Source organism: Ciona intestinalis, chromosome 10 (assembly GCF_000224145.3).
Source record: "Ciona intestinalis chromosome 10, KH, whole genome shotgun sequence".
In the NCBI taxonomy this organism is placed as follows: domain Eukaryota; kingdom Metazoa; phylum Chordata; class Ascidiacea; order Phlebobranchia; family Cionidae; genus Ciona; species Ciona intestinalis.
This window is the reverse complement of record NC_020175.2, coordinates 3,598,466-3,620,124: the sequence shown is the minus strand read 5'-3', so window position 1 is coordinate 3,620,124 and position 21,659 is coordinate 3,598,466. Positions and strand designations below refer to the sequence as shown.

Sequence of the window (21,659 nt, the reverse complement as noted above, 5' to 3'; positions counted from 1 at the left end):
TGATACAATTTCCCTCTCCAACGTTTTGGATTACAAACTTATACACATTTTTATGTGATGACAGAAGGTAATTTTTATTATACAGTAGGGCGAGAAAAGACGGGACACTTTTAGCACATAACATCCAAATATCCTGATCCTGTTTTAAACAACTAACTACGGTCTATGGGAATTATAAGGATACAGTTTATTTATTTTTAAATATTGTTTGTTTATTAGCAAATGGAACGAGAAAGTTGAATGAAATGGTCTCAAGTCACGATTTAAAATTTGAATTACTAACTGCATAAGTCAGGCCATTACAGTTAGAAAAATATCAATTCAAATTTAAGAGTCTATGCATATGATAAAGTTTTCATCTCAAACATTTCGGATTAAGAACTTAAACAATTTAAACTAATGTATAGGTTAATTTTATACATAAATTACTCGAAATACATTTTTGCACGTAAGTGAAAAATCTTTTTGAAATCGTGATTTTTACACGTCTTCCTCCTCATACATTGGGTTATCAAAAGTTGAGGCGAAACTTTGTAGAGTTCCCGAAGCTGGTAGTCCCGTAATAGCCGAGCTCATGGTACTAAGCGGGGGGTTCTCGGTGCTTTGTTGGGTTTTCTGCAAAGCGGGTTTTGTAATTAGGATTTTTGTTATATGGTGGGGTGGGGGAAGATGGGACACCTTTAGCACAAACTATATAAATAACCTGGTCGTGTTTTAAACAATTAACAATGGTCTATGAAAGTCGCGAGGGCAAGGTTTTATAATTCTTTGAATGTTCTTTGTTTATTACCAAAATGTACGAGAAAATATAATAAAAAGGTGTCCCATCTTCCCCCATCCTACTATATAGTAGGGTGGGGTTGGATGGGAAATATTTTTATACTAGTTTCTTGTTTCTCTGGGCATTTTATGTCGAACATTATGCGAGGGGAAAAGTAGCGCGTGTTTGTAATTGCAAGCATTTTCAGAAAATTAAATATAGATATAGGGAGTAGATGCGATATCTTTTTATTTAACTTTCTCGTCCTATTTGGTGTTTAAGAAAAAAGTTCAAAGAATTATAAAACCCTATCCTCACGACTCCAATAGACCGCTGTTAATTTATTAAAACACGATCAGAATATTTGGATATTATGTGCTAAAGATGTACCATCTTTCCTCACAGTACTATATACCTTAAACAGAACGGGTAGGCCTATATATGTAAAAAACTGGCAATTGGTTTATATTCAGTGTTAATTAGTATATTGAGTGTACTGTGCAATGTGTGAATCCATATTTCGGAAATCTTCGGATAAAATCGGATATGTTCGTTAGATTTTAGAAACAGAAAATTTTAGGAAACACTAGCGCCTGTAATAATAAACTCGCGGAATTAACGTTTTCTATAAAGTGTGAAAATTCCTGATGAGGCGTCATGTGTCGCTCTTAAGAGAAAGAAAGAAACAAGTTTTACGCAAGTTGATTCGAAACTAAGGAAGATAAATTCTTGTTTCTTTTTTATCTTGAGATTCATGGCGCTTGTGATAATTAGATCGTCGAATCAACGTTTTCAGTAAAGTGTCAAAATTCCTGACTTTTGCGCCGCCAAGAGAAAAAGAAAACCACGTTTTACGCAACATTTGCCCGATCAAGAAAAATAGATTCTTGTTTCTTTTTTATCTCGTGGTCTTTGCCCAAACTTTTATGTTTCACATTCAGTTGCAAGCTTGCATCTCAACTGGCGGTTGTTGGTTTGTTATGCTAGTATGATGGGTCATTTGGTTTTGTGTTTCTGGTTTGTTTTTTGAGCGTTTTGCACGTTCATGTTTTGTTCTTAGTTTGTTTTTGCACATTTTGATGTGCTGTTCGGGTTGCCGAGTTTGGCATTTGTTGTTGTTGATATTATTGTTTGGCTTTTAAGCCAGTCGATGTGTCGGCCATTGTTGGCGTTTTTGGTCATTTTGTGCTTTTAATTGTGAGCTAAATTTAATTCGTTATGCATATTATATTACTATTACTATAATTTTATATACTTTATGGGGTAGACGAGGGCAATCTAGGAATTTAGTTTCAGGTACAGGTTGGGTGTGCCTGAAGACTTGATTACGTCAGCAAGGCTACGTTTCTGACATCCTCGTGTATTTATCAGAAAGGTGAGATTCACGATTTTATTTTAAACCTTCTGGGGGTAACTTATTTTTGTCCAACGCAGATAATTGACTGGTTATCCAGTCAAATACAGCCTATTATGGCAATAAAGGTTTGCTATTTATGTGGAATCCTATTATTAACACTTGTTTTCAAACAGGAAGAAAGAAGAAAAGATAGAATTGTATCCGGGTCTTAAAGACGGAGAGGACGAAAAGGAGTGGATGGAACACCAGCTTCAACACCAGTACGGTACAAATTGTAGTACTGGTGAACGGTACCGTGATTTTTATACTAGCACGTTAAGGTTGTAGGGGGGAGTTCTCGAGCGTGGGCCAACATTTTGTTGGTAAGAATAGCTGCACTTCGTGTGTTGTATTATTTTTGTCACTCGCGCGCGTCCCTTTACGCTCCGTATTTTTGTTGATTATACCACGAAGAGGCTCTCCATAAAAATGTAAAATGCGCAACAATGCTGGGTTTAGGGTTATTCTTTTAAGTAGGGCATAGCTCCAAACAAAACACATTTTCTTACAGGTGGCAAATGGTTTCATTGCCCCAAACAATAGGGCATAGAATTTCTCTCTCCTTTCTTTTTACAGGTTCTCATTTCTCTATATAGTTATATTAGAATTGTTGCAGGCAGAATGTCAGTAGTGGTTAACCCAGCAGCGTTGCATAAACACACAACTACACAAATAATCCAAATTCAAACACACCAAAACACAATTCCACTGCTAACTCGTCGGTACCTTGTCGTGGTGCAGTGGCTTTCAAACTAAAGCCGACGATTTTCATATAATATTATCCAATATTAATTCATATTCTATATTATAGGATCCTGAAGAAAACGTTTAAGGAGAACACAACGAAGATCTGGTTTATGAAATATGCGTGTACAATATTGCTGTTTTTGCTAATGAAAGATTTTAATAAAACTGTTTAAAAAATTGGATTAAACACCGTTTTATATTTGTTGATTTTAAATTTAATAAAACTTCACTTGTGTTAAATTTGAAAAAATATACCACCAAATGTAAAATTTAATAAAACTTAACTTGTGTTAAATTAAAAAAAATATACCACCGTTTTATTTCTGTTGATTTTAACTTTAATAAAACTTTTTCTAAACTCGTGTCAGAAATTTATAACTTGAATCAATGAAGTAGAGTTACGGTGGAAAGTGTTTAAATGGGGGGTAGGCTTTAACAGAAATGGGTAGCTATAAGTGAAATTTAAATGTGGTACACTTATAAGGAAATAAGGTAGCTAAAGACCAATGTATAAAACCGGTTATAAGAAATAAGCTATAAGGGCTAATTTGATAGGTTGGCCTATGAAGTGATATTGACCTGGTGGGATATTTTGAATGACAAGTTGGAAGTTTAGTGGTTTTATTTTGTTGTAAGGAGGTACTGATTTATAAAGTTGGGCTTTGACCATGTTTTGGAATGTATTGTCCAATTTGGAGTTCATGTTTTATTAAATTTTTGTTCATGTTGTTTTTGTGTTTAGCTTTCGCGATTATAAGCTAATTACATTGAGGAAATATTTCACATTATTATTTCTGATAAATTAATTCTAATGTTTTTACCACGTACGTAAATTTGTGAGTGAGTGTGTTTAATTATTTTTACAAAGATATAGAACGCCCTCTTACTATCAAGATATTTTGATAGTGTACTAATCTTACCCCACAGTACTATACAATACATAATTACATAGATTTTTTCGTCGCGTATAATTTTTACTCGCCGCCATTTTTGAACAAAATATTTTATTAGATAATTTTACTCCTACCTCATTCATGTCGATGTCAAACAGAGGATTTCCATAATTGTCGTTGCTCTTCTTCGGGAATGGACTGAATCGAAGTGAATATGATGATGTTCTGACAAATTAAATTAATATTTTTATATGGTATTAATTACTGCAAATATTTAAGTCTAGTTTGTCATATTTTCAACAACCATCTTGTATTTTCAGGTAGTTAACACCAAAATTTATTTTCAATATTCGTTTAAAATAGCCTTGCGTATTTAAAAAAAAAATAAAGTCGCCCTAATATTTGACATCGTACACAAAAAAACATTATTTTATCATTACTATAGTAAGGTGGGGGAAGACGGGACATATTCTCATTCTATTTTTTTTTTGTTCCAGCATTTGGTGGTAAACAAAGAACATTCAAAGAATTATAAAACCGTATCCTAACGACTCTCATAGACCGTTGTTAAATATTTAAAATACAATCAGGATATTTAGATAAAGTGTACCAAAGGTGTCCCATCTTTCCCCACACTACTATATACATATATACATATACCTTTTACGAATATAAATCACCAAAACGGCGACCAATATTATAGCAATCAGTAACCCTATGACGAGTCCAGCAATTTCCCCGCTTTGCATTCCCGTCTGCGGGGAAATCCCTTCTCCTGATGACGTCATTGTGATTTCGGAAACTCCGATTGAATCTGCAGCTGGTAAATATGATTTTTAAGTCTTGGAAAAAAATAAAGTTAAATATCAAGTCTCACAAAAAAGTTAAAATAAAATATTAAGTCTTACAAAAAATGAAATAAAATATTAAATCTTAGAGAAAATGAAATAAAATTATTAAGTCTTAGAAAAAAAATAGAAGGAATTGTTAAATCTTGGAAAAAAAATAAAAACAAAATATTAGGTCTTGGAAAAAAAATTAAAACAAAATATTAGGTTTTAGAAAAAAAAATTAAATGTAAGGTCTTAAAAAAAAAATATGAAGTCTTAGAAAAAAATTAAATTAAACCGTTATAAGTCTTAGAAAAAATAGAAAAATAAAAAATTACTAAGTCTTACAAGCTAGTATATTATTGTACAATGCAGTTGCGTAATCCTTCGCATTAGAACCAGTAGAAGTCCCCGTGTTTTCGTCCGTTATTAAAACCTGAACAAAAGGCTCCGAAATTTCCAATTTTCCTGCAGCGAGGTGTATAAAAATTAAAACGGTTTTGGGTTTAGTAGGATAGGGGAAGATAGGGCAGCTTTTCATGCTATTTTCTCGTCTCATTTGGTAGTAAACAAAGAATATTTAAAAAATTATAAAACCGTATTCCCACGACTCCCATAGACCATTATTGTTTAAAACACGATCAGGATATTTGAATATTCAGTGATAAAGTGTCCCATCTTCGCCCACCCCACCATAGTTACGCAATATAAGCTGAATTTATACTTACTTGAGTAGGAGTCAATTTTTGAGAGTATATGATGCACACCTGTGTACTAAAATCACAAATTATTTAATTTTTTATCTTTATATTTTATTCATAGTAGGCCCGGTGTCGCGGAAATTTGGTACCCAAGAAATCTGGTTCCCATCGGCTACTGCGCATGCGCAGACACAATGCATTTTTATCAGAAATCTAAAAATCTGGTTCCCAGAAGTTAACTTGAATACATGTAGACATGTTTTTAGATAGTTTATTCTATTTAATGTAAAAATGAAGGTTTGTCGCNCTTATTTGTTGTCGATGACGTGATATGGGCAGTAGTCATTGGTCATACGGCATTATGTATACTTTTCGTTAAAATACAGCATACATTTTTGTTAAGAAAAGAAATCTTTAAAAAGAATTAGGGTATAAAATACTTCGCATCTGACAACTGGTATTTTTAGTCGCAACCAGCATAGTTTTGGATTCCTCATAAAACAGGTTTTTCTTGCCTATGGGAACCAGATTTCCGCGACACCGGCACATTTTCTTGCTTAACTTAACCAGAAGATGGGGCTAAAGAGCCATTGAATTTTATCAGTGTTCCTTGAAATGGTAGAATCCTAGACTCTGTTACATGGCCAATGTGGTGGTATGCAGAACAATTTAATAAAAGCTGTTAAGTGTACAGTTCCCAATTCTCCCTAAAAATTAATTAAGTCACTCGGCAAAGATTTGTTGCTTTGTGATGTCACTGCCTTCTTCAAGTAAGCGTTGGGGTTCGAACTTGGTATCCGTGGGTTTGGTTGGTTGTTTTGTTCCAGTGATACTGGGAGGGAGGGAAGCAATCGACATTCGTGGACCTGGGATTGTAAATTGGTTTATGTTGTTTGTATAGGCTGTTAGATTGAATGTTGATATTAGTGTTAACATTGATCGTGGATATAGTATTGAAAATATGAGTGAAAATAGCATTGTATCGGTTCCCAAGCATTTACGGTTACACAATTGGACACCAAATGTAAGTCGTCAAGTAGCCTACAGCTGAAATAACTTGACAAAATAATCAGCGAAAAATATACACAATTTTTTTTTAAATAAAAAAAGAGTTCTTTGCAGAAGACATTCTGGTTCCTGATCGTGACATGAGTTCACTCACTTCAGGTGATACTCGCGACCACTGCTCTCTTCTCGTATTGGCCAGGTATGCACATGATTTAAAAGCATCACGCAAAAGATTGTCGAGACCGTGGGAAAATAAAAGTTACAATTTTTTTTTTTTAATTTTAGAAATACTTTTGTTTAGAAGACTTACTTGAACTTCATCCTTGCGTGGCCGGAAAACGACAGTCGTTATAACAAGGGTGTTCATACACCTCGTGCCAGCTTACGAGTTACCATGTATGTTATTTTGTGAGTGAAAGTTTGTTACATTTATTCAAAATCGAATCTTAGTTTTACCAAACAAAATAGAGAAAAGTTTGACTTGAAATAGTATAAATTCTGCAAATGGTAATGGAAAGATATGTTATCTAACATTAGATATGAACTAGCAATTTAATAACACCTTTTGTTACAAAAATGTGTGCCTTGTGTATGTTTGTCTGCCAAACATAACTGTACAGTAAACAAGCCTGTACCAGGACGAGCCTAGATGTGTTTGTTAATGTTGACTAATGAGTCCGCAGAGTAAACGAAGGTCGGAGCATTCTAGTCTATATGGGTAAGGTTCTCGTTCAAAGACCAGGATTAAGACCAGACTTGGCCCATGAAAAAGGTTGGTCACGTGGCACACACTTTTCTAATAACAACTTGAATTATTTGCTAAAATCATGTGGTAAATTTGCTGAAAAATATAAATAAGAAAATATGTTGTGTGCAAAATATACATTAAAAACTCCAACAAACCAACACAACTGCGTTTCCATATTGAGTCAAATTTTCATGTTTTTGAATAAAACATTCAAGACAAGCAGGCTTCACCTGCTGTTGCTGCACTCAGCAGGTGAAGAATTCTCTTTCATTGCAGGGTGATGTTCTGTTAAGGCATTTGGTTTGAGGAGTTGTGTTTAACTTACCTTATTTGGTTTGATGAGTTGTGTTCAACTTACTATAGGAAGCGTATGGCTCAAAAAATTAACATGCTTTCTGTATGACAGAAAATTTGAACAACTCACTAGTAAACTTTAATTATGGGGCAAACACTCTGGCCTGTGATACGGCACAAGAATATTAAATAAAACTAAGTATTGAATATTTTGTCCGTTTGTTTAATCATTAAGCTTAAAAGAATTTAACATTTAATTGAGAATATTATGACAGAGCAACATGTTAAACCACACATAGCAGTAAATAGTATGTTTTCAAGTGGTACAAAAACAAAAAAACATGAGAATAGTGTAATTATTATGTTCCTAAATACTGAATAACCTGGAATACGAAATGCAATGTCTCTATTTACTTTGGTTAATCAATCATTACACACAACAAACTCATCAATATTTACTTAATAGCTTTCCAACAGTGTATACAATTTAAGTAGAACCACGCATAACAGTTCATGTGCACTGTTAACAATGTTAGAAATTGTTTCAGTTTTTATTGAATTAAACTTACAAGAACTTTTTATAGATTGGTATTGTAAGTCACCACTATGGAATCACAGCACTTGGATAGCAGTGAAAAATGTGAGGAGGAAGACAGACTTGTTGAACAGTTGAAGCTGGCTTGTGATAAGGACAATGAAGAAGCTGATTTAAAGAAATCATCACAAGCACTTCATGGAATGGCCAAGTTATATGCAGCAAATAGTGAACATAAAAAGTTTAGCTATATACGCAGTGCCGCACTGTTTAATGCGGCTATTATTCGGAACATGGAAAATACAGAAATAAAAAGAAATTTAAACAACTTGTGCAGCACTGTTCTTAAAGTAGCAAGAGCTGAGAAGGGAAATAAAAGATTGGTTAAACTTTCAGAGAAAGTGAAACAAAAATGTGTGAAATACCGGAAAAGATTAAAGCATGTTAAACTTCCACTAATACCAGATAATGTAAAGGGAGAAGCACTTGTTGCCTTGGAACAAGATAAAATAAACAGAGTGAGGAAAATGCAAGATGATGTTACTGCAGATTACACTGAGTTAATGAAGTATGTCTCTGATAAATGTGAAAAGATCATGGGGAAGCCACCGTGTAAATACACAGTTGTAGGAATGGGGTCATTAGCTCGTGCCCAGATTACTCTCTATTCTGATTTTGAGCATGTTATTGTTCTAGATGATAAAGTTGAAAACATGAATAAACGGGAAGGAAAGAAGGTTATGCGATACTTCAGGTGGTTTACCACTATCTTTCACATTATTGTGATCAACCTCCAAGAAACCATAATTCCTGCAGTTGCAATTCCAACACTAAACGGTGAAGAGGGAGACTGGTTTTTTGATAGAATTACACCAAAGGGCATCTCCTTTGACGGAATGATGCCTCATGCAAGCAAAATCCCGCTTGGCAGGCAACAGTCAACTAAAGGTAAGCCTTGGAAAACAGAACTAATTAAACCAGTAATGGAAATGCTGAAATACTTAGAGAGTGAAGTAGATATGAAAGAAGGATATCATCTTGCTGATATTTTGTCCAAGACTTGCTTCGTAGCTGGTGATCAATCTTTGTACAAAGATTTCGAACAAAGAGCAAACTTAATTGTGATTGCGAACGATATATCCAGTAAATTTAAACAAGTAAAAGAACAGATAAATGAGGATCTGAATACTTTCATGATGCGGCATCAAATCGAGTTTCTAAGATTAGTAGCATCAGAAAACAACATTAAACGTCTGATCTACAGAAACGCAACCTTATTTATTGCTGCTCTTGGTAGAATTCATCACATACCAGAAGCCTCTTGTTTCGATATATTGGATAAATTAAAAGACATTGGGTTTTTCGATGAAGAAACCACACACAAATTGAAGTTCATGGTGGCTGTGGCATTGGAGATAAGATTTAAAATGTATATGAAGAGTAAAAAGCAAGAAGATGCTATTTGTGTTCTTGATAATGATGATATAGAGCCTCTGGTTACAAATTTAGTAGCATTAGTGGGAAAGGAAAGCTTGATTCAGTTTGTTACAACAACAACACAGCTAACTGAAGATTTTTGGAGTACAGACTTTGGTTCATTTAACAACAGAATGATAACCCTAACTACCAGGATTCTTACACTGGGTATGTTAAATATGGAGGAAGATTTTAAAAAGGAATGTCAAAAATTTGTCGAAGATGAAACAAATATCACTGAGGAAACCTTTGATATTGTATTAAAGTTTATTTGCGATGTAATACGTTATACAGCCATGTTTGAAAATAATCTTGCTGTTGGTTTGATTATTGTCAAAAACACACTAGAATATTGTAAAAGGGAAGAAGAAGAATTTGTTGCTAAGGCATTCATGATTCGCTTTCTTGTATTGATAGGTGGTATAACCGATGAAGTGGGAATGTTAAATAATCAATTACAAGTTATTTTAAAAGGAAGCGGATTAATTTGTAGAAAAAAACACAAAAACAAATTCCATGATTGCTGGTGGGCTATGTTTAGTTATGCCTGGGCTTTGGAACGTATGAAGCAACATGAGTTAGCTATTGATGTGTTCAGGAGTTTATCACAGCTGAATCAGTTAAACTCAGAGTATACAAACAATTGGGGTTGTTTTTATATGTTTTTTATTCAAGTTTTTGTTTTGATTCAATTTAAAGAATTCAGTAAAGCTCAATCAGTACTAATTCAATTATTACCAATTCAAGGAATAATGGCTAAACGTGTTAAGCATTAGTGTTACTTTTTACTTGCAAAATGGCACTTTGGTTTAAAAAACTACCTTGAATCATTTATCTGCAACGTTCATGGTATTCGTGTATGTATTGCAAATGGTGCGGAAATAGGAACGGGCATGCGAGAAAACACTTTTGTTACTTTTCATTTTCTGAAGCGATTTTTGTCGGGAGAAGAAAGTAATGAGGAGCTTGAAGCACAGTGGCGTATACTGCTTAATGATATGTGTGGTGATACTGCTTGATGATAAGTGTGGTGATACAAGTGATGATGACTAAAATAGATTCACAATTATGAAAATCATGTTTTTATATGTTTTGTCCTCGCATGCGCCTCATTCCAACTTTAAACTGTTCGTGTGTAAATGACATTTAAATATCTTAACCAAAGTTAAGTGTTAGTATCATATTTTTCAATTTTGTTGCTACTTTTTTTTAATGTGTGTTATGATTCTCTTGACTGACTTACATTATCATGAATACAATTATAATGTAAAATAGTACTTTGGTGTGTTGGTAGGGTTGATAACAGGGAGCTGCAAAGATCAAGAAAGACACAAAGTTTCCTTAATAGTTGATCAGCTTGAGTGAATCCTTGTGAGAGAAGCTGAATCTCAAGAACAAGAACCAGACAACGGTCTGGTTGAACTGCATTTACTGTGCTAAATGTGATGTCATATTTAAATAGTGAGGTCAAAATAAAAATTTAAATTTAGGTTTGTATTCTATAAGTCTGCCACATTGGGACGTTAGCTTGATGAACCAATTTTTGAGATTAAATCTGAATACTTGTTACCAAAAACAATACAGCTTTGATTTCCAAAAAGTCTCACATATAATGAATGATGAGCCAACCTTACATTAAATCTTTGCATTTGTCATGTTTTGTCGCATGTTCTCAATGTAATATAGCATAGCATGAGACAACCAATGTTAAGATAAACAAACCTAATATGTTGAGCAATTATGGCAAAGCAAGCCTGGTTGGAACAGCTACATTTAACATGCTATTGTTTAGCTGGGCGAGCAGATTCGGGACATTATAATCTGTTCCTACTCACTCTGTTTGGCCACAATTTCAACTACATGATTTAACTTGCTTTTAAATCCAGTTTTCGAATTCTATAGCTCTTTAGCACCATCTAGTGTGGTGAAACATACAGCAGTTGGGAGGAGAAATCATGACCATGACCTCTTAACTCATAACGGCAACCTATTTATCCATTGTGGCCTGGCAACTGAGAGCACTGGAGCAAAAAGCTAGTCGAAATTAGAGAGACACAGAGTTGTACTTGTGGTGCAGGTAAATAACTGAAAGTTTGTTTGGTTTTTACACTTTTCACCTTAGATGCCGAAGTTATTAGGTTTTAAAAATGACCGTCATAATTGTAATTCACCAAAACCTCCCAACCACGTCTTTCCATACAGCATAATCAACACCAAAGTATTCTTAAAGTTTAGCCAGTTGTTATTCAATTTGGTTTTAAATCAAAATATAAACTTTTTATTATCTTTACTTAACCTACAGTTCCTGTTTTAACACTGTGGTAAAAAGTTTGCTTAGCTGTTTCTCATTAAGAAAATCGTTCCGGTAAGAAAATTTTAAACTCTTATGTTCTTATTGCGTTTCAATAATTTCTATGATTTAAAATGGCTATCGGGCAAATAGACAAATCTCTGCAAAACATTTTTAGCCCATATATTATTACACAGCATTGTTATTAATTTAGTTTATATTAAATATTATAACAAGATTGCCTCATTTGGATCTGTACGGCCACTTGAACCATTAAAAATATTTTTTTGCATATGATGGCATACATCCCTCTGTTGTGTCATAATGCTTATCAAGCCTGCTTCTTATTCTGTTGTGTAGGGGTGAATGGTTCTGATTAGTATTATATGGAAAGCTATGCCCATAAAGAACCCAAAAATAATGAAACTGTTGTAAACCCAATAAAACTTAAAATCATTATTATTCAAAAGATATATGTTAATAAAAAAATTCACTACTAACCTCATGCATGGGAGTGCCTTCAATATGTTGCTCCACATACACCCTTAATGCCGGTTTCAATCGGTCTGCATGTAATGTTCGTATTAAAAGTAAACTTTGGAAATCAGAGAACTTAAGCAATAAAATCATAATAATTTTGTTAACTAAGTCTAACTAGAATATTTAAAATCTGTACCTCTGGTGCCACCTCATGGAACCACACCTTTCGCTGTTCATTATTCTCTGTAACACGAACACATAGGCAGTAATTTATATATACAACTATGAAATGGTCTTATTGTGCTTATTTTTCCCTAGTTTAAGTCATATTTACCACAGCCCTTTCTAATGTTTGATATTAAGTTAACAGAATTAAAGTAAGCTACAATGTATTAAACACATTTACCCTTATTGCATAAAATAATGCATGTAAAATGTTTGATAAGTTATTAAACCCATGTAATAATACAACCATAAACTGATGTTATTCTTAAAATAAATAAATGATTTACCAATAAATACAAATACCAATATTCACAGAAAGTGGTGAAAACAGACTGCTTAAAGTATTGTGTTTAAGGCCAATACCACGGGGACATGCATGATGTTCGAACACCACTGTTTCTGACGTTGAGCTTGCACAATCACCATCCTAAAACTGAAAAAAAAATACATAATTACAAGTAAAAGCAAGAATACAATATTTTTTCAGGTTTTCATTCACATAAGAATAATATAATGAAAATCAGCTTGGTTTAGAAAAACATTAGTCTAATTGTACGGGTCTTCAATTTTTTTAACAATAAAATCGTAATTCTTTTATTTGTGGTAGAACAAAGAGGCCGATCTTATTGTTTGGCAATGATATATGATATAGGTAACAAAGTAAGAAAGCAGTAATGTAGCACAATGGTATGTATCGCTGTATAGGCAATGGAAACATTTATTCATTCGTTCGTGATATTATATTACGTCTCTTAGAATATTTCGGTGTTTTCATCCCATACAAATTCAATTTTACTTGCTTTGTTACTTGCGCCTTTTGTTCAGTAAAAAAGAAGTTCTTTACCCAGTCAATTGTGTGTAATAGAAAACTGAATAGACCTAAACAATTAAATGGTATACAATGTTATAAAAAGGAGAGCAGAAACAGGTTAGGTTATTTTTTGGGAAAATATTTAAAGGGAACAGTTTGTTAGGAAGTTCAAGTAATTGTGTAGGCTATTGACATTTAAGAAAATTAATTTACTTGAAAGATGTTTGAGAAATAAAACAGTGTTTTTAATATAAGGTGATTAAACACTTCAGTGTTTGTACCATTTGATCTATGCTTTGTGTGCAATAATGTAAAGTGTGTGGCATACAGTACATGTCCACAAATCCAGCACAAGAACATGCTTTTTAGGAAGAAATTATTGCGTCAAGATTTTAATTTCTGAATACAGCTAAGACACATTTCATCAGACTAAAAAATGATATTGTAAAAAAAGCTATCACCAAAACTTTAATCCACTTTTAGGAAAAAAAGGGTTTGAATAAAATGTAACATCCATTACTATAGTGAGCAATCAGACACCCATGGGTTGACCTATATTTTACATTGCATCAATTTAAAATATAGCAGTTTTAAATAATAAAAAAGTCATTTTAGAACAAACAAATGATAATTTACAGGAAGATATAAAAATAATTTTTAATATTAATATTTTTGTAATGGAAACACACCATCTAGACAGAAGTGAAAAGTGTGAGGAGGAAGAGAGGCTTGTTAAAAGGTTGAAGCTGGCTTGTGGTAAGGACAATAAAGAAGATTTAAAAGAATCATCACAAGCTCTTCTTGGAATGGCCAAGTTATATGCAGCAAATACTAAATATAAAAAGTTGAGCTACGTTCGCAGTGCTGCACTTTTCAATGCTGCTATTATTCGAGACAAGGAAAATACTGAAATAAAGAGAAATTTAGAAAGTTTGTGCAACACTGCTCTTAAAGTAGCAAGAGCTAAGACGAAAAACGAAAATTTGGTTGAATTTTCTAAAGAAGTGAAACAGAAGCTTGAGAGTTATAGGAACAGATTAAAGACTGTTGAACTTCCATTGATAGCAGATAATGTGGAAGGAGAAGAACTTGTTGCTTTACAGAAACACAAAATAAACAGCGTGAGGAAGATGCAAGATGATGTCACCGCAAATTACACAAAGTTAATGAAGTATGTGTCTGACAAATGTGAAAAGATCATGGGGAAGCCACCGTGTAAATACACAGTTGTAGGAATGGGGTCATTAGCTCGTGCCCAGATTACTTTGCATTCTGATTTTGAGCATGTTATTGTTCTGGATGATAAAGTTGAAAAAACAAATAGAACAAAAAAAAGGATGAAAAGAAAGAAATCTATGAAAAAACAGAAAAGAAAAAAGGTTATGCGATACTTCAGGTGGTTTACCACTATCTTTCACATTATTGTGATCAACCTTCAAGAAACCATAATTCCTGCAGTTGCAATTCCAACACTAAATGGAGAAAAGGAAGACTGGTTTTATGATAGCATTTTTCCCAGAGGAGTCTGCTTTGACAGTATGCTACCACAGACAAGCAAAATGCCACTTGGCCGGCAACAACCAACTAAAAACAAGCCTTGGAAAACAGAACTAATTAAACCAGTAGTGGAAATGCTGAAATACTTAGACAGTGAAGTAGATATGAAACAAGGATATCATCTCGCCGATATTTTGTCCAAAACTTGCTACGTAGCTGGTGATCAAACTTTGTACAAAGATTTCGAACGAAGAGCAAACTTAATTGTTGTTGAAAATGATAAATCCAGTGAATTTAAACAAGTAAAAGAACAGATAAATGAGGATCTGAATACTTTCATGATGCGGTATCAAGTAGAGCTTTTACAATTAAAAGCCAAAGAAAACAACATTAAACGTCTGATCTACAGAAACGCAACCTTATTTATTGCCGCTCTTGGCAGAATTCATCACATCCCAGAAGCCTCTTGTTTCGATATATTGGATAGAATAAAAGACATTGGTTTTTTTGATGAAGAAACCACACATAAATTAAAGTTTATGGTGGCTGTGGCATTGGAGGTACGATTTAAAATGTATATGAAGAGTGGAAAGCAAGAAGACGTTATTTCTGTAATTGATGATTTTGATATAGAGACTCTAGTTACAAATTTAGTAGCATTAGTGGGAAAGGAAAGCTTGATTCAGTTTGTTACAACAACAACACAGCTAACTGAAGATTTTTGGAGTACAGACTTTGGTTCATTTAACAACAGAATGATAACCCTAACTACCAGGATTCTTACACTGGGTATGTTAAATATGGAGGAAGATTGTAAAAGGGAATGTCAATTATTTGCCGAAAATGAAACAAATATCACTGAGGAAACCTTTGATATTGCATTGAAGTTTATCCGCGATGTAATACGCTATACAGCCATGTTTGAAAATAATCCTGTTGTTGGTTTAACTATTGCCAAAAACACATTAGAATATTGTAAAAGAGAAGAAGAAGAATTTGTTGCCAAGGCATTCATAATTTACTTTCTTGTATTGATGGGTGATATAACCGATGAAGTGGAAATGTTAAATAATCAATTACAAGTTATTTTAAGAGGAAGCAGATTAATTTGTAGGAAAAAACACAAAAACGAATTTGGTTATTGCTGGTGGGCTATGTTTAGTTACACTTTGGCTTTGGAAATTATGAAGCAACGGGAGTTAGCTAGTGAGGTGTTAAGGAGTTTATCACAGCTGAATCGTTTAAACTCAGTCTATACAAACAATTGGGATTGTCAATTTATGTTATTAACTCAAGCCACTTTTTTGTTGGGATTTAAAGAATTTACTGAAGCGGAATCCATACTAAACCAAGTATTAACAATTCAAGGGATATTTGCTAACTTTGTTAAACTTGACCGTTACTTTCTACTTGCAAAATGTCACTTTGGTTTAAAAAACTACCTTAATTCATTTATCTGTAACGTTCATGCCATTCGTGGATATATTGCAAATGGTTTGGAATTAGAAACAGGCATGCGAGAAAACACTTTTGTTACTTTTCATTTTCTGAAACGATTTATATCGGGAGAAGAAAGTAATGAGGAGCTTGATGCACAGTGGCGTATACTGCTTGATGATATGTGTGGTGATACAAGTGATGATACAAGTGATGATACGAGTGATGATACAAGTGATGATGACTAAATGAGATTCACAATTATGAAAATCCTGTTTTTACCTCGCATGCGCTCACTTGCAACTTTTACCGGTTTGTATCAATTTTGTTGTAACTTTTTTTTTATTTTGTGTTGTGACTCTCTTGATTTATTTACATTATCATGAATACAACTATAATGTAAACTAGTACCTTGGTGTGTTGGTAGGGTTGACAGCAGGGAGCTGCAGAGATCAAGGAAGACACAAAGTTTCCTTGATAGTTGATCAGCTTGAGTGAATCCTTGTGAGAGAAGCTGAATCTCAAGAACTAGACGTCGGTCTGGTTGAACTGCATTTACTGTGCTAAATGTGATGTCATATTTAAATAGTGAGGTCAAAATAAAAATTTAAATTTAGGTTTGTATTCTATAAGTCTGCCACATTGGGACGTTAGCTTGATGAACCAATTTTTGAGATTAAATCTGAATACTTGTTACCAAAAACAATACAGCTTTGATTTCCAAAAAGTCTCACATATAATGAATGATGAGCCAACCTTACATTAAATCTTTGCATTTGTCATGTTTTGTCGCATGTTCTCAATGTAATATAGCATAGCATGAGACAACCAATGTTAAGATAAACAAACCTAATATGTTGAGCAATTATGGCAAAGCAAGCCTGGTTGGAACAGCTACATTTAACATGCTATTGTTTAGCTGGGCGAGCAGATTCGGGACATTATAATCTGTTCCTACTCACTCTGTTTGGCCACAATTTATATAAACTTTTTTATTATCATTACTTAACCTACAGTTCCTGTTTTAACACTGTGGTAAAAAGTTTGCTTAGCTGTTTCTCATTAAGAAAATCGTTCCGGTAAGAAAATTTTAAACTCTTATGTTCTTGTTGTGTTTCAATAATTTCTATGATTTAAAATGGCTATCGGGCAAATATACAAATCTCTGCAAAACATTTTTAGCCCATACATTATTACACAGCATTGTTATTAATTTAGTTTATATTAAATATTATAACAAGATTGCCTCATTTGGATCTGTACGGCCACTTCAACCGATAAAAATAGATTTTTGCATATGATGGCATACATCCCTCTGTTGTGTCATAATGCTTATCAAGCCTGCTTCTTATTCTGTTGTATAGGGGTGAACGGTTCTCATTAGTATTATATAGAAAGCCATGTCTATGAATAACCCAAATAAACAAACTGTTGTAAACCCAATTAATATTCCAAATCAATATTATTAAAAACAGATATGTAAATTGCACCACTAACCTCATGCATAGGTGTGCCTTCAATATGTTGCTCCACATACACCCTTAATGCTGGTTCCAATCTGTCAGCACATAATGTTCGTATTAAAAGTAAACGCTGAAAATCAGAGAGTTCAGCGTTCGAATCATCATCAGGTAAATTGTCAAATGATGATGTTGGGAATGGCACCGTCTGTAAATTTTTTGGTTCATAAAGGTCGGATAATTTTTTCATTCTCAGGCTTTAGAAGTGTAGTCGCCTAGAGCAATTGGTAGCAATATAAGGTTAATAGATCAATGTTTCTCTTTGTACAGCCAACTGTTGGGCTACACTCCAACAACACAATTTACACAATTTATGAAATGCTCATAGATCTAAGGGCAGCTGTTCAACTAATTTCAACAATAAAATCAAAATTATCCTTTTAACTCAGTCTAGAATATTTAAAATATATACCTCTGGTGCCACCTCATGGAACCACACCTTTCATTGTTCGTTATTTTTGGAACACATATGCCCTCTAGTGATCCTGGGAGGACTGAGAATGCCAACAAGTCCTCCCATCTGTCAGCTGGGAGCCAGTCCGGAATAGAGGGAGAGCACTCGAAGTCTGAGAGACTGATAGAGAGAATGATCAAATCCAGGATTGCCATGAACCAGAAATGTTGTTTCTTCTTCTGTGAATGCAGCGTCAGCGCCATCTAGCTGTATATTGAGTAGAGCTAGTGCTGTCACTTGAAGGCGGTGTTCTGGACATACACTGAAAATGAGAATTTTAGTAACAATGTTTTCTGTCCATTGTTCAAAACACTTTTGTGTCTTTGCAGGGGCATACAAGTTAAAACGGGCAACAGATTCTTATCTTTGCTTAAAATCTTATGTTCCTATATATTTTGTTAGTATACTCCGACTGAAGGATGCTAAATTACATAATGATTGTAATCTGCTACCAAACTACATAAAGAAAGATTACTTACAAAAAAGAATCCGGACAAAGAAGTCTTCGACCTAAACAGCTTGTAATTTATCAGAAGAGCGGTCTTTACGCCACCCAGCTGTGTTTGAATGGTGAATTAGTGGCCTCACGAGGGCGCGAGCTTGATGTTCACATTTCATCAGCATGAGGGTATGCGCTTAAGTGAAAACAAAATATGAAAATATTTTATACAACTTGTTTTCTAAATATAGTAGAAGTTATATGTAAGATTAATTTTGACCTGAATTAACCAGAATAACAAAATAATTAAGCCAGAAACAAAAAATAATAATAATAAATCATGCCTTTATTCATTCATTCAAAATATGGTGGTTTAAAAGATTCAACAAATCGGAAAATCTCAATTCCTAGTGATTTAGAAAATATGCTTATATCTTGTTAAAGTTAGACAAAAAGAGTTATACTTTCCTTTTTAAAGTTTAAATTTCTTACATGGTATTCCTCTGCACTTATATAAGGAAGAGTAGCAATGGTGTATGTGTGGTATGTTGGTGATTAAGATGTTTTACTTCTTATTTCTTCTATTGGTTGATCCTGGAACTCTGGTTCCGGAATGATCTCTAATGATCCTCCCATGTTACTGTGCTCCACATTATCTTCTTCTTCTTGCTCATCTTCGTCCAATTCTTCTTCCACTGGAGGAATCCCATTAATTGCAAGGTTGGATTGACCCATATCTAAAAAAAATTATTTTAATATAAAACATAATTAAAATGACATCCATTTTTATAAAATATAAGTTTTAAAATCTGTAACAAAAGTTAAGTATAGACCAGTATTCTGGCATTACATGTTATGTAGATGCACCACAGCAATCATATCTTGGTACCATTGGCTATTACCACCAATGTTGTTTAAATAATTTTTAAATTAGTGACTCACAGAAAAAAAATATTAAACAGAACAATGTTTTCAAAGGCTAAATCTATAGTTACCCACAACATTATATTTCATTTTATACATATAGGCAAGGTATGTTTTATTAAGCAAGATGTTTTTCTGTTTTATAGCAGAGGTGCCTAAATATCAAGTATAAATCTGGTTAGACATACCTGTAATTACATCAGCATTCATCTCTTCATCCCAGTCCTCTGGGTGAATGGTGAATTCCCCTTTTGGGACTTCGGTCCTCTTTTCTTCTTCCTCTTCTTCTAATCCGAAATAAACATCTGCATCCCAGCCATAAGTTTATGACAAAAGTGGAGACCAAGCTCCAATCCTCTTTCATTGGGAGGCGAGGAGCAAGGATGTTGTGGAGAGCAGTGACCACAGCAACCTCTTCCATCTTTCTCATTGCTTCTGCATCCGATTCTACGATTTCCCAACTAAAAATCGGCAAAGATGAAAATTTAGATTTATAAGCGCAGAAATTATTTTGAAAAATGTACACCATGTTTGCATTTTTCTTGTTAATTATTAACTGGCTAATGTATGGACAATGCATGGTGTTTCTACAGACATAAAAAAATGTTCCAAATGATGTGTGTTCCTGAAACTGACTCCCTAAGTTATTTATTTAAAAGTCACCATTGTTACCAGTTCATATTATATTTTAGAGGTGCCCTTCCCCTATTATGTTCTGCGTTTATGTTCTGCCCCACTGATTTTGTTATTTTTCTCTTCTGTCTGGCCCCCTGTGTTTGACATTGTTGGTCATTCATCCATAACATGTTGTTGTGCTGTGAGGGTGTGTCAATACGATTAACTACAAACTTTACAATTTTCTTTTATTTGATAACTATATATCATTACCATACAATCAGCTCTGACTATTTTAATAAAGCATGTTTTTTATTAAAATATTATTTCTTTTTAATAATGGATCCTTTATTATTTTATGTATGTTACTACAAAGAGTCAGTTCTGATTGTTTGACAATGATGTATGATACGAAGTGAACAGGGTAAGAAAAGGTAGAATAAAGCAACATAGGACTTTTTTAGAGTGTACAGTTTGTTAGGCAGTTCATGTTACTTATGTAGACTATTGATGCATAAAAGATATTAAACGGTATTTCTAATGTTAAAAAAAGTTTAGCCAGTTGTTATTCAATTTGGTTTTAAATCAAAATATAAACTTTTTTATTATGATTACTTAACCTACAGTTCACGTTTCCACACTGTGGTTAACAGTTTGCTAAGCTGTGTCTCATTAAGAAATGAAATATTAAAACAAGAAATTATATGAAATATTAAAACAAGATTACCTCATTTGGATCTATATGGCCACTTGAACCTTTAAAAATAGATTTTTGCATATGATGGCATACATCCCTCTGTTGTGTCATAATGCTTATCAAGCCTGCTTCTTATTCTGTTGTATAGGGGTGAATGGTTCTGATTAGTATTATATAGAAAGCCATGCCCATAAAGAACCCAAATAAACAAAACTGTTGTAAACCCAATTAATATTCCAAATCAATATTATTAAAAACAGATATGTAAGTTCCACCACTAACCTCATGCATTGGTGTGCCTTTAATATGTTGCTCCACATACACCCTTAATGCTGGTTCCAATCTGTCTGCACGTAATGTTCGTATTAAATTTTTTTTTACAGGTTTAGATATAAATAATATTTCGATAGAATAATATTGTTTGGCAATGATATGTAGAATGAGTAATTTAATGGCATGACACATAATGAGGCAAAGCAATCTCTCCCCGCTCAAGCCAACAATGAGTAAAGCACACCCACTCAAATTACCAATAAATAAAGGCTATAAAATAGCTTTAATATCACAGCATGAAGTTAAGGGTAACATATGTTAAATTGAATTAAGTAGTAACACTTGTAACAGATCAGATCTATCAAATGTTAGGTAAAATGGTAAATAATTGCCTGTTCAAACAATTAAGATGTTTATATTCTAAATATATACTTGCTAGTGTGTCTTATTGTGTAACGGCAAAGTTTATTTTAATTGACACTAGAGTGAAATACTGAATTGCGTTAGCAGTGTCACAAAGATTAAATAAGGAAGTAAGCACACCCACAGGAAGCACTAAGGAATGATTGGCGTAGATCCACATATATATGAGTAATCTGTCCGGTCACA

At 33.5% G+C, this 21,659-nt stretch overlaps 1 protein-coding gene and 4 long non-coding RNA genes across 5 annotated transcripts; 2 read left to right on the top strand and 3 right to left on the bottom strand.

Annotated features, from left to right (window-relative positions):
• Positions 1-138: 138 nt before the first annotated feature.
• On the bottom strand, positions 139-5,399 carry LOC113474592. The gene is made up of 5 exons (XM_026836346.1): positions 5,355-5,399; positions 4,975-5,094; positions 4,457-4,616; positions 3,931-4,021; positions 139-615 (listed from the first exon to the last, which is right to left on the bottom strand). The coding sequence occupies exons 3-5, from the start codon at positions 4,582-4,584 to the stop codon at positions 481-483; spliced, it is 354 nt and encodes a 117-aa protein (XP_026692147.1). The 5' UTR covers positions 4,585-4,616; positions 4,975-5,094; positions 5,355-5,399; the 3' UTR covers positions 139-480.
• On the top strand, positions 2,031-2,861 carry LOC113474601. The gene is made up of 2 exons (XR_003396296.1): positions 2,031-2,135; positions 2,291-2,861. It is a non-coding gene; the product is annotated as an uncharacterized LOC113474601 (long non-coding RNA).
• Positions 5,400-6,111: 712 nt separating the features above from the next.
• LOC108949832 lies at positions 6,112-8,073 on the top strand. Its single transcript, XR_003396289.1, has 4 exons — positions 6,112-6,209; positions 6,438-6,534; positions 6,621-7,107; positions 7,962-8,073. It is a non-coding gene; the product is annotated as an uncharacterized LOC108949832 (long non-coding RNA).
• Positions 8,074-17,115: 9,042 nt separating this feature from the next.
• On the bottom strand, positions 17,116-18,725 carry LOC113474600. The gene is made up of 4 exons (XR_003396295.1): positions 18,582-18,725; positions 18,061-18,364; positions 17,626-17,796; positions 17,116-17,481 (listed from the first exon to the last, which is right to left on the bottom strand). It is a non-coding gene; the product is annotated as an uncharacterized LOC113474600 (long non-coding RNA).
• Positions 18,726-19,886: 1,161 nt separating this feature from the next.
• LOC108949839 lies at positions 19,887-21,610 on the bottom strand. The gene is made up of 3 exons (XR_003396301.1): positions 21,060-21,610; positions 20,808-20,914; positions 19,887-19,926 (listed from the first exon to the last, which is right to left on the bottom strand). It is a non-coding gene; the product is annotated as an uncharacterized LOC108949839 (long non-coding RNA).
• Positions 21,611-21,659: the final 49 nt, after the last annotated feature.